The sequence below is a fragment of the Protomyctophum parallelum genome (genome assembly GCF_964188405.1).
Source record: "Protomyctophum parallelum genome assembly, chromosome: 15".
In the NCBI taxonomy this organism is placed as follows: domain Eukaryota; kingdom Metazoa; phylum Chordata; class Actinopteri; order Myctophiformes; family Myctophidae; genus Protomyctophum; species Protomyctophum parallelum.
In genome coordinates, this window is record NC_139710.1 from 9,167,913 (window position 1) to 9,180,972 (window position 13,060).

A 13,060-nucleotide genomic window follows, 5' to 3' on the forward strand; every position below is an offset into this window, starting at 1 on the left:
CGGTGCGTAAGCGGGATGTGGCCTTGCAGGGCTCTTTTGGTCCTCACTAATGATCATGATAAAATAGCACAGTTACAATGCAAATATGAAAGCCATCGTTCTCACAATAATACAAATCTAAATCTTGTTTAAACAAATCTGCCTAACTATGATGTCACTGGTGGACGGGTTTCTGAACTGCCCACCTATGAGACACAGACCAAGTAGAAGAAAATGGTGGTATTTTATCATGAACATTAGTGAGCACCAATTATATGAAGGTCGAAGTGGTATCACAATGAAAACAAACCTTTCAAGGTTTTAAAGAAAGAAATGCCATAACTTTTTTCTTTTCATCTTTATCTTTTTTTTTCTTAATATATTGTTCTATCATTAAAGTGTTTTTGTTTTGGGGTCCCACTTGCAAGCCCACAGTGGGCCCCCGGCCCACAGGTTGGAATGGGAATGCTGCACTACAGTAAGAGATTCAGAATCCATGGACCATGAGGTAAATTGGGTTCTTTCCTTCGTCCTCACCTCTACAATGTGCCACGTCTTGAGGTGAGTCTTCTTTTGTCTTCTTTCTGGTTGTACTTCTCCAGTAAAGGTGATACTTGTTTGTTGTAATAAAGGGAGTGAGCGTGTACATTAATGCACAGCTACTGTGTATCAGTCTGGAGATATTGGACTATCTGTGATGAAACGAGGTCAAAGCTATTTTAGTGGCCGTTGTAGTACCCATTCATGTCAGTTATTAAATATTCATAGCACTTTGTAATGCATTGGCTTTCAATGCTGTTGTGTGCATGGGGTGTTTACTGCTGAAAATGGGCTTACAGTGGGAGTAGATCAAGACCTTAGAGTGGAAAAGGCGTGACATCTCTGACATCACAATGCTATGACCTTTCCGTTCGCCCCACCGACTTCAGATTTGACATACGTGTTCCCTGCCATCTCAGGGAGTGTAGTGCCCGGTGTCAAGTCCGTCAGATAGCCGGTTGTGCAGAACCAGCACAAAAGCCTCTGCCTGGGCTCTGGACCTGATCACCCCTATATCTCCATTTATGGAGCTGTCCAGAGCCACTGTCCAGAGCCCCTGCCCAGGCTCTGGACAGGGCCCAGTTTGGCCAAATGGTCACACCTGATCACCCTAGATCTCCATATATGGAGCTGTTCTGACATCACAATGATGCTCTGACATGATTCCGCATAGACTCAATATTTGACCATGCCTGACAAAGAACTCAATATGGCCACAAAAGGGACACTAGGCCTACCATACAGTACATGGCCTACTTGTGTGCAAGGCGCAAGTTGGCAGCTCGACAGAGTGCATTTCTAGTTATAGCTATGATATCTTGAGTTGAATATTTTATTATAGTGAATCCAGAACTTCTTTGTTTTCTTATGTATTATTTATAAGTGAATACATTTTTATTTAAAAAAATATATATCTTTCCACCAAATAACAGAACAGAAATCAAACATAAATATGAATCCCAGAAAACTAAAACTAAAAATAAAAACTAAACAAAAAAACAGACAACGGTAAACAGAAACACAGCTTGACATAACTACAACAATACAGCATTTTTCAAGTTGAGTGCAAGGCAAAGCAGGAAAAGAGCAGGAGACATGACTCACAATATACAGTACATCAGATGCATGACCTTATTTGACACGGGCCCGGCCTGCATCCAGCCCTCGCTCACACCCCGTGGAGACAGAAGCCCCGTAGACCCCCAGCCCGCCACCAAGTGACTGGCCGGAGAAGTGAATACATTTATATTTTAACCATTCGAATGTTAATGCATTATAACTAGAGCTGGGACTCGATTAAAATAATTAATCTAATTAATCAGAGGCTTTGCGATTAATTAATCTAGATTAATCGCATTTTAATCGCATATCATTATTTGACCCGAGAACAGTGAGAAAGCAATTTTTTTAAATGGATTTTGGTGAATCAATGAATAGTGAATACATAAGTTTAAGCAATAAAACATTGTTTTTGTAGTAATAGGGGTAATAATTATTTATTGAATAATTGCACACAACTGTGCTGTAATCCACGCTACCATCGGATAGCCTTTTAAATCCTATTTCCAATCCACGGGGACAAGCAAAGTGATCTCAGCGGCTTCCCCCAGTCTGGTGAACTGTCTGCGGTTTCTGGTGGTGTTATTGTCTGAAGAGGACACGGACACTTGGTGCGCAGGTCCGTCTGAAAACTGTCCAGTGACAACGTTCCGCGGTGAAAAAAATAGTGCGATTAAAATGCGTAATTTTCTTTAATGCATTAATTTTTCTGTAGTTAATTAATCGTAATTAATCGCAATTAGTCCCGGCCCTAATTATAACTAACTATGTGCGGTGGATGTGGTCTCCCTACTCTTCCACTGAGAAGAGGACACCTACTGCTGCTTTACATTATATTGTCAGTGCTATCATGACATCGTCAGTGCTGTACTGTGATGTCCGGCATCTCAATACTGGGCAGAAACTGAGGACAGACAGACAAACAGACTGCTTCCAGAAATGTGCAGATTGTTCATATATCAAAAGGCGATCACCAGTACTAGACGGGTTTAAGGCTGGCAGTGTTAATCTGCTTCTTTTACTAGCAACTCTTCTGTCAACTACTATCTCTACAGCTACACAGTGGGATGACTCCAATTAGGTCTGCAATTAATTGTAAGTAATCCATTGAACCACGTAATGTTTTATGTTTCACAATGATGTAATCAGACATCTCATCTGGTCAGCTGTTGCACCTTGTCCTTTTCTCCACATTAAACGAATGTTAAAAGCCACAACGACTGTTCCCATCTATTGGGCTCACAGAGCAACAAACCCAGAGGTCATTATAGTTTGACCAATGTCACTGATAATAAGCATACCGAGCAACAAGAATTATCATCAATAATGGTGACTGAATAATCAGGGATCATTTTAATCGTAGCCCCAATCCAGAATAATTAAATTCACTGACATATTGCACAACATTCACAATCTTCACATTCACAATTTTGCTGTACCAATGGGGAGGCATACTATGATCCGACGGAGCATTGGTCCGAGGTGCGCTGGGGGTCGGGAGAGGGTTGGGGTTAGGTTTAGGTGTCTGCCCCGGGGGAGGTTAGGGTTAGGGTGAGGGTTTGAGGTAGGTTGTCGATCGGACCAATGCTCCGTCGGACCAAAGTATAGTAACCGTACCAATGATAGTGAATACCTTTTATTTGACAGTGGTTATGTGGTTATTGTGAGGTTTGGCATTGATGTTGTTGGGGAAAAGTTTGTTAGATGTTTGGGTTATAATTAAAGTACTGCTGACAGGACATTGAAGCATCCATGATGCAATGTAATAATAAAACAGGTGCGTGCATGCATGCATCTATGGATGAGTGTTTTGTCATGCTAATGAAGGCCTGTGAGGGAGGGCGCATCCTAATGCATTCTGGGCCACAGCAGGTAGTTTAACAAGAGAAGCTGTGTTGTGCTGCCACTGTCCTCTCCTCTTCCTCCCACCATCCCTCTTTCCAGCTCCCTCTCCCCTCTCTCCTTGTCCTTTGAAAATGTTATTCCGTTGACTGACAATAGAGTGAGTCTTTTCTCTGGAACAATGCCCTCCTCCCGTCTAACCCTCACTGAGTGCTATTATTGTGCTAGTTTTTAAACTAGCACAATTGGCCCTCCCAATATTATCATTTTACATCTCTCTCTATAGGTCATGTAGTGCCTAACAAGTGACTGTAATCTGCTCTATGCAATAAGGACCGTTTGTGGTCTGTGTGAGAGAGAGGATGGATGGAGGGTTGAAAGAGAGTGAGCAAGGGAGGGAGGCGGGGACTGCTTGCTGAGTGGTTCTAGTGCACTGTAGTACTCCTGGGCTTTCAAACAAACAGCATCAGCAAAGAGAGATGAGGGAGAGAGAGGAAGAGAGGACTTTAGTCGGGAGAAGGTCTATCAAGTGGACGCACCGTGTCAATGTCAGTCATACAGAGCTGTGCTGGATGAGATAAGATGAGATAAGGGACATGGTTGGTTGAGTGGCTTGGCCGCACAGTACAAAGAAGAGGAGGCAGAAGTGAACTTCTGAAGGACATACAGAGCATCTGGGATACAACTGAGACGCCAAACGAGCAGAACTCGCACTTGAGGGCCGACATGGGGGGCTCCCTCAGCCAACACAGGAAGAACTCTGTCGGCTCCCCACGGAAGAAGAGCAGCATGTAAGCTGAGAACATCATCGTTCATTGTTTGTGTGCGTGTGATTCTTAGGGAACACTAGTTATGTATTATTGAATCAGGACGGCAGATAAATGTTGCCCTTCTGTACTGGAGATGTGACCTCATTTATTATTGTGAACTCTGTGCCTCTCACTCAGCTAGCGAAGGCAGTTGAATCGTAACAGAACCTTTATGGTTTGCTTACTGAAGATGATAAATGTTTTATCTACGATATTCAAATCAAAAGGAGAGAATGCATGCACTGTGGATGGACAGTGAACGCATTCACGGATTCAATGTTGGGAGAGAATAGAGACATATATAGCTAATCATGCTTTTTAGTAAAAAGTCTAATTTAATAAACGTGAACTGATCAAGTCATGCCCCTGACAACGCTATACTGAAGTTTTCCAATCAGGCCTTTGGCATTGGAGCTGTTTATCCCTATTCTGCGTTAGGTCAAGAACAGTGGAAACATGGCTCTGAATTTGACTATTAAGCTGTGTTCAGTAAATCACATATTACTTGAAAGCCAAATTGTTAAAGAAGACGATGATAAAATCGGTATTATGATCTATTCATTGTTTTAAGGCGTAGGTACTAGGTAGGACATCTTCCAATAGTCCGTTCAGTTCACTGAAGAAGCATATTGTACCTGCTTGAAAGAGTTTGATATATGATGATGAGCAGCTATAAATGAGTGTTGGGAACATGTTATTTAAATATTTGTCATCATTCAAACTCTTAAATCCCTCCCTCTCTTTTCTCACTAATCCTTAGTAACGGACACTTTTTCCTCCACCAGATCGTCTTATGGGGTTTAATCTCCCTTTTAATAATGAGCTGCGCACGCACGCACCCGTGCACACACACACACACACACACACTTTAAGCCATATTATGTAGCCTAGCCAGTCATGTATTTACTGTAAGGCTGTCATGGTGACACATTGCTCTATGAACTGTGTTCACACATGAACACAGTGTTGCTTCAATGTTCTCAAGCAGATGTTTGGAGTGATTCACCCCGAGTGTCTCAGCTGCAGCCTTCACACAGCAGATCTGAGAGTGAAAGGTCTCAGAGGTTCTGAAACAACCTCTGTTTGATCATGCAGCTCAGAGGCCAATTTTGCACTAGGGCTAGGCTCTTTTGTTTCAGGGATTACAGATATAAACTGTGTGATCACTTTATTTTGCCATGCAAATGCGATGTAGATTTGTATAAAATGTGCACGCGGAGGGATAGATATGCTGTAAGGATGAAAAGCTGAGTGGCGGCCTGGGTTCTTAGTCTACCATTCTTTGATCTATTTTTAGTTTGCTTAATCATCCTGGTAAAGTGGAACAGACTTTTAAATCCCAGATGTGGATCCTCTCGTTCCCCAGCTGAAGTAACTAAGTACATTCATTCAATTACTATACTTAAGTCCATTTTTTAGGTATACTTTACCGAAGTATCTCGAAATGTATTTTACTTCATTACATCTATGAGGCAAATATTGTACTTTTTACTCATATATATTATTTTTTTAATTATTTGACAGCTTTAGTTACTTTGTAGATTTAGTTTTGTATTACTAAACATACATGAACCATTAAGCTCTATAAAGGTCACATCTGTTGGTGTACATCTGTTTTTAAAAATATTTCTGCATAATGAGTACTTTTACCTTTTGTACTTTAAGTATATTTTGATGCAGATACTTTTGTACATTTTACAGGGCTTAATACAAGACTTCTACTTGTAACAGAGTATATCTCTACATTGCAGTATTGATACTTTTACTTTAGTAAAACATCCGAGTACTTGCTCATCACCACTCGGACTGCCCCTCACTTGGAGGAAAAAGAAGAAGTGGCCTCTGTGTGTGCATTTCACATTCCTTCCATCCAGTAGTAGGCTGAACAGTGTTCTTATAAATCTAAAGTACTTGTATACACTCATAGAACCACATGTTGTGGAAGCAGCAAGATCTGGGGAATGGAATGTGGGATAAAGAGAGAATTAATTCTATTTGAATGAATCCGAAGAACAGTGGTGAAGGGTGTGTGTTGTCTCGCCTACTCTGTGCATGCATGTACAATACAGTACTACAGACACCATGTTTATTGTGTCCCCGTTTGTGCCCCCGTATTGATGTGCACAATGGCACTATGTTTGACTGCCGAGTGTAGGACCAATGTTACCAATGGTCTAACATTCTGCGTAGGAGATTATTGTTGATTATGATTATTTCACTGTAAGTCAGGGCAGTGGCATGAATAGAAATCATTGCTGGCATATGAGATGAGACAGGCAATATTGACACACAAGGAACCTTTTTCGTAAGTCCAAGGACTGTGAGGCACAGATTCTCTGGGGGACAGGTCCCCGGATGTTAAGTTTGTGACAGACCTTACTTAACGGTAGGGTAAGTGATACTTTTGCGTGCCACTATAACCCCCACATGAACCCACAAACAATGTTATTATATTTTTTGTGTAATGTTTCTAACTGCAATATTCCATTGCAATAAAAAAGTGAGGTCTCTTTCTCCCGCGATCCCCCAGGGAAGCACCTTTTCAGCCCCCAACAGAAACCTCATGCTCAACTATGAAAGACTATGAATGAGATGCCAAATAGCATTATTGAGCAACTTTTAGCGCAGGCTCACGTTATCCCACACTATCCAAAAACTTTTCTGGAAAATCTTTATGCCTTTAATAGTTAAGTACTCCAGTACTTAACTCAAGTACAAGTTTGACAGATCATCTTTCACTTAATAATATTTTCTAGTAGTATTTTTGGGGTTGAGTACTTTACAGTACAAGTACAGTGTGAGTGCACCAAGGCTGAAGTGACTATTCAGCCCAGCTCTATTTATGTCATCATAATGTCTTGCTCTGATTGTAGCTTAACTGGGTCTTGTATAAAAAATGCAGCTAGATAGTAGGATGTGAACACTGCAAATGCATCCCAGTTACGCATCAAAGGATTTGCAGCATATTAGGCAACTCCCACCTCTCTTTCTCTATCTGTCTTTATCAATTCAATTCTCTCAATTATCTTTATCGCCCTCACACTCTTTTCCTCTGAAATAGAGGTAATGAGATCAGCTGTACAGTTGTTGAGCACACACTGTTCTTTTCCTCTCTGACTTTGCCAAACACAGACTATCTCTTTCATTGTCCACCTCTATATAAGTGTGTGTGTGTGTGTGTGTGTGTGTGTGTGTGTGTGTGTGTGTGTGTGTGTGTGTGCATGCATGTGCACATCCACTTTTCATGATGTAATGTATTGAAGACCTGAGTTTCCCCAGAGTAATCATCTTAGCTGACCTAGTTCCAGGAACTGAGCTGTACTCTTCTGCTCTGTACAATGCAAATACACTTAATGGTTACTCAGTGAAACCAGAGACGTGCTGCTGACTGTGTGTGATGCTCCCAGAGGTGACATGGGTTCATCATTCCTCTCTCCATCTCCCTTCCTATTGCTTCATACCTTCTCTCCTCTCCTTGTTGACTTATTTTGTCTGTTCTTTTTTTTATTATTATTATTATGAATGAATGGTTTATTCAGTTAGACATTACAAAAACATTTTTATTTTTTAACGCGATGGAAAAGGAATAGGCAGAAGCTTATTCTACTCTATGGCTCCGAGACATGGACACGTTCAAAGAAACTAGAGAAACGGTTGGATGGCACTTACACCCGCCTTCTAATGAGAGCGCAACATCTGTCTTGGAAGAGCCACCCATCGACTAATCTAATATACGGCAACCTTCCCTGTGTTTCTTCACTAGTCCAATCCAGAAAAACACAGTTTGCCGGCCACTGCTTTACATTTGTCATATTAGCATTTTATTCAAGTCGTCAGGCATTCCATATGGTATTTATCCAATATTGCCTGTTTAGCCTTTTTTTTTATATTTTTTATTTATTTTTTTACTTTTATTATTTATTTTATACTTTGTTTTAAATTATCGGACAAGCCATTCCACAGCTTTACCCCACGAACAGAAATACACATGCTCTAGTAGTGCCCACCCATGGTTGTTTAAAGTTAAGTTCACCTCTCAGCTCATGCCTACAATCCCTATCCCTAAACCTATTTTGAATGTTACCAGGAAGCATTTTATGTCTTGCTATGTCAGTTTAGAAACAGAAACATTTGTGTGTTCATGATAACCTACTTTGTTTACTATTCTTATTGCTTTTTCCGGCATTATGTAAATTGGCTCGAGGTTACTTTTGTAGGTGTTACCCCACACAATAGGTGAGATATGGTGTTATAAGGGTGCAATACAAGGTGTACAGTGATTTGTAATTTGTAATGTCTATTTTGCCCAGGATACCAACACTTCTCGCTGGTTTAACTCTTATATAATTTATATGGGGTTTCCATGAAAACGTATAATCAATTATCACACCTTGTCAAAAACTCTTTCTAATATTATATCATTAATCTTTAACTCACTTTGAGTGTTTAGTGTTTTTTGTTTATCAAAGATCATATTTTTTGTTTTGTTTTTTAAATCAAACCATCTTTTCAATTTGTCCAGTTCAGTTGTGACGACCTATAAGAGCTGCTGTATGTTATTTCCAGAGCTGTTCGTCAGCAAATATTACGAAATTTCATAATGCTTGATACCTTACATATATCATTAATGTATAATATGATTTTGTGTCCCTAATATTGAGCCTTGGGGGTGAATAGTTAGATTAATACTCACCCATTTGAACATACTGTTGTCTATTTGTAATATAACTATTCATCCAATTTAATCAATCTATCATGATCTATCGTATCAAAGTCGTTTTAAGGTCAATAAACACACCTAGTGCATAGTTATTATCAATTGCGCTTGTTTGTTCTTCTCTTAAGTCAATTAATGCCATTGATGTAGATCTATTATTTCGAAAACCATATTGGCTATCATTCAGCAATTGGTGCTTTTCTATAAAGCTGTTCAGACATGCATCAAATAGTTTTTCCAGAATTTTTGAGAATTGACGTAATAAAGATACTGGCCTGTAATTGGTGTATTGATGTTTGTCTCCTGTTTCATGTATGGGGATCACCTTTGCCGTTTTCATATAATTGGGAAAAGTACTATCAGAAAAGTATTATCAGTGTAACCTTTGTTACACTGATAATAATAAACACTTAAAATAATAACAAAATGAATGACTGACTTGCATAAAAACAAATGACCACTAGATGGCATGATACAGCTACCATGACACAAAACAGTATGTGAAGCTGAAGATAATGAATTGATGCTGTTACAGACACAACAAAAACATGGAGCTTGCACAAAATCTTCTGATTCTGACAGTGACAGTGACTGAGGAGATTTTAACTCTTTCAACAATCCTCAAAACTCGTAAAAATGCATCTTGTATGCTTGTGTGTATGTGTGTGTGTGTGTGTGTGTGTGTGTGTGTGTCGGCAGTGGTGAAAAGTATAGTATTTAAGTAAAAGTATCAATTCTCCAATATAGAAATACTCCTACAAGTAAATGTCTGGAATTCAAAATTTACTTGAGTAAAGTATAAAAGTATTGGTATCAAAATGTACATAAAGTACCAAAAGTAGAAAGTACTCATTATGCTCAATATTAAGTTGAAAATGTATTAAAAAGATAATTTGTTCAAATGGACGATAAAAGTATTGAAAATTGGAAATACTCAAGTAAAGTAGAAATACCTAAAATAAATTACTTAATTACAGTGCGTAAGTACTGTATGTTTGTTTGGTAGAAGTAGACATCTACACCTGAACCAGAAAAACGACTCTCTCTCCTCTGTCACTGGAGCTCCATAAAGTATCTCTAGATGACATCCCAGATTAGAGCCCTAAATTGCTGACCAGGATTACTGGAATTTCAGCTTGGATTCTTGTGGAGTATTTCTCTGATTTATTCTTTGCCACTCTAACTTTACAAATTCTCACCTTCTACTCTAAAGAGTAGTATGAATTAGGTTTACATGTTTTTATGCTTTTTCTGTATTTTAAAGCTAGATGTTTAAAAAAAAATCAGTCAAGATAATAAATGCAATCAGCTTACGTATTAATTTCCATGGTCCATAGTGGGAAATTAAAGCATCACTTGTACTTAAACACAAATCTACACAGTACAATTCTCAGTGATGGATCCAAATTGGTTACATTTGTACACTCTCAGTTAAAAGAATACTCAGAATTTCACAGTGTAATTCTACCATTAGAGACAATGCAGGAATATTCAGATTGACCCCCTCTCTCAGTGATGAGGACTGGAATAGTCACTCTTTGATATGTGAGATGTCTGCATTTGTGTTTACATATAGTTATCTGATACTGTATCACATCTCGTCTCCGTGGTTCGCTCAAATGTTGATCATAGTTTATCTATTCTTAGCTCATAGCTGCACCTGCTGCTATCAGTCATGAGATAATTGATGATTAAAATTCCACATTCTGACTGAGTTACCTGGCAACATGTAATAATGTAAACTCACACACACAAACACTAACGCACGCATGCACGTGCGCGCGCGCACACACACACACACACACACACACACACGATAATATCACATACAATAACCTTTTCTGCTCTGTCTCTGCATTCAAAATGTCTCCTGGTCAGCAAATACATTTTTCAGTATTTTCATGTGTAGTCCTATAGTACATCATTCTCTGTGTGTGTGTGTGTGTGTGTGTGTGTGTGTGTGTGCATGCGTGTGTGCATGCGTATGTGCGCATGTCCGTGCGACACTGGGTGTACGTACATCACTGTTCTTCAAATGCATGTGTGCCAATCTATTTCTAGTTGCCAAGGAAGTGATTATGTAACAGTTTATTATTTTCTCTCTTTCAATTTGCCTTCTATTACTCTGTTTGCTGTACAGTGTAGTAGGCTATACTGCACTCTCTACAATGTAGAATAGTACATGTAGAGTACATGTACTATACTCACTGTGAGCATCAGTAATATTCCCACACTGACCGCGTTTGCATACTTGTTTTGTATGTGAATGTGTACCATGTGTTCATTAGTGGAATAAATATGTGCTTCCTTGTGTGTATAGGGGTGACTTCAAAGCTTGCAGTGGTGCAGTGTCTAGGATCATAAATGCAGTTTACGCAGCACAGAGTCTGTGTTGAGTCTGAGCTCATTACTGTACCTCTGGCCCACAGCTACGGTGTACTACACAGCAAAATCATATCCGCAGTGTTAAATCATTAATTTGTCACTGAGACTGACAAATGAATGCGAGTACATTTGTACTAGCCTGGCATTAGCCAGACTGATAACGTGGATTCACTCACACGTTGCTGAGCACAAAGAGCAACATGTGAGTGAATCCACGTTATCAGTCTGGCTAATGCCAGGCTAGACTCTCTGAGTTAAACATCTCCAGAATCTCCACCGACAGGTTGGTCGTCTCCGCACTGTCCTGAACTAGAGATAGGACATCAGTGAATTTAGAGCAGACAATGTAATGTAAGGAATGTCCCAGAACACCCATGAAGGCCTAGGAGCACCTCATATTTCAACTCTACACAGCAAGTGTCAATTTAGTTTAGTTTGTTAATTTGCCTTTGTTGAAACAAATTTCAACAAGGCATGTCAAAGTGCTTTACATAAAACTTAAGAGAATAAAATTACAGTTTACCTCTGAGGGTCTAGTAGTCTGTTAAACGAACACTTGTGTGTACTGTGTACCCAAATACACTTTTGGGTACACACATTCTCTCTCCTGCTCAAATATCGCTTCTTCTCTGATTCTCACTATTTGTTTGGCTGTACATTTTTCTCCGTTCTTTAATGTAATTTTTTTCAAAGGGATTGTTTGTTGTTTCTCCTCTCTCTTTCACTGTTATTCTTTTTATTCCATCCCAGTATTGTAGATCGAACAAAGGTTGTTTGTTTTTGTCTAATCACCAGTGTGTGACGTTATTTTTACTTGTACAGTATGACAACACAGCCCTGTCATTAGTTAGTATTCATAGAATAGGAATGAATCTGAGATGTTATCTGTGTGTGTGTGTGTGTGTGTGTGTGTGTGTGTGTGTGTGTGTGTGTGTGTGTGTGTGTGTGTGTGTGTGTGTGTGTGTGTGTGTGTGTGTGTGTGTGTGTGTGTGTGTGTGTGTGTGTGTGTGTGTGTGTGTGTGTGAGTGCAGATGAAAGGAGGAGCATTTCATTATAATTCATATATTCTTCCCTACATTGCTTTGTACACAGCAGTTGAATGTTCGGATGTCCATTATTAGATTAGTCATGCTCCATGTTTTGCAAACAACACATCTCATTTGGCCTAGATTCTGGATTTTGTGTGTGTGTGTGTGTGTGTGTGTGTGTGTGTGTGTGTGTGTGTGTGTGTGTGTGTGTGTGCGCGCGTGTGTGCATGTGCGTGCATGTGCGTGCGATGTATAAATAAGTTTGGTCCTCAGATGCAGAGTTATGTAAGTAGTAACAGCATCAGAACGTGTGCGTGTGTGTGTGTGTGTGCGCGCGCGTGCGCTTGCGTGATTTTGTGTGTGTGGGTGTGTGTGTGTGTGTGTATGTGTGGTTGTGTGCCAGTACACTACACACAGATGAAGCAGCTTTCATTCCAGTGAATGATCACAGTCTGTCAGTGGGATGTGTTAAATCTGTGTCAGTTAGCTATTGATTTTCACTGTTTGTTCTATATTATCTCCATGAACAATAGCTCTTCTGTAGGCTTGGTCATTTGTTTATTGGGATTTGTATTCATTCATGAATACATACATGCTTACATACATACATCACTTCTTGAAGAATGCTACCTTCTTGGATCTGATTTTATTGTCACTTTGAAAAAATACTTTTACTACATTCAATACATTTTTCTAATATT

General features: G+C 39.5%; 1 protein-coding gene across 2 annotated transcripts in view; it reads left to right on the plus strand.

The window, feature by feature from the left end:
* The first annotated feature begins 384 nt into the window (after positions 1-384).
* Positions 385-13,060, plus strand: part of LOC310872808 (transforming acidic coiled-coil-containing protein 1-like) — a 30,142-nt gene continuing 17,466 nt past the window's right edge. Inside the window, exon 1 of one of the 2 annotated variants that reach the window (XM_083784957.1) lies at positions 385-540. In XM_083784957.1, the coding sequence (XP_083641083.1) occupies positions 476-540 (65 nt within the window). In that variant the 5' untranslated portion in view covers positions 385-475. Of the gene's footprint in view, positions 541-3,893; positions 4,212-13,060 lie in introns of those variants that run through there. The other variant, XM_083784956.1, reaches the window with a different exon arrangement.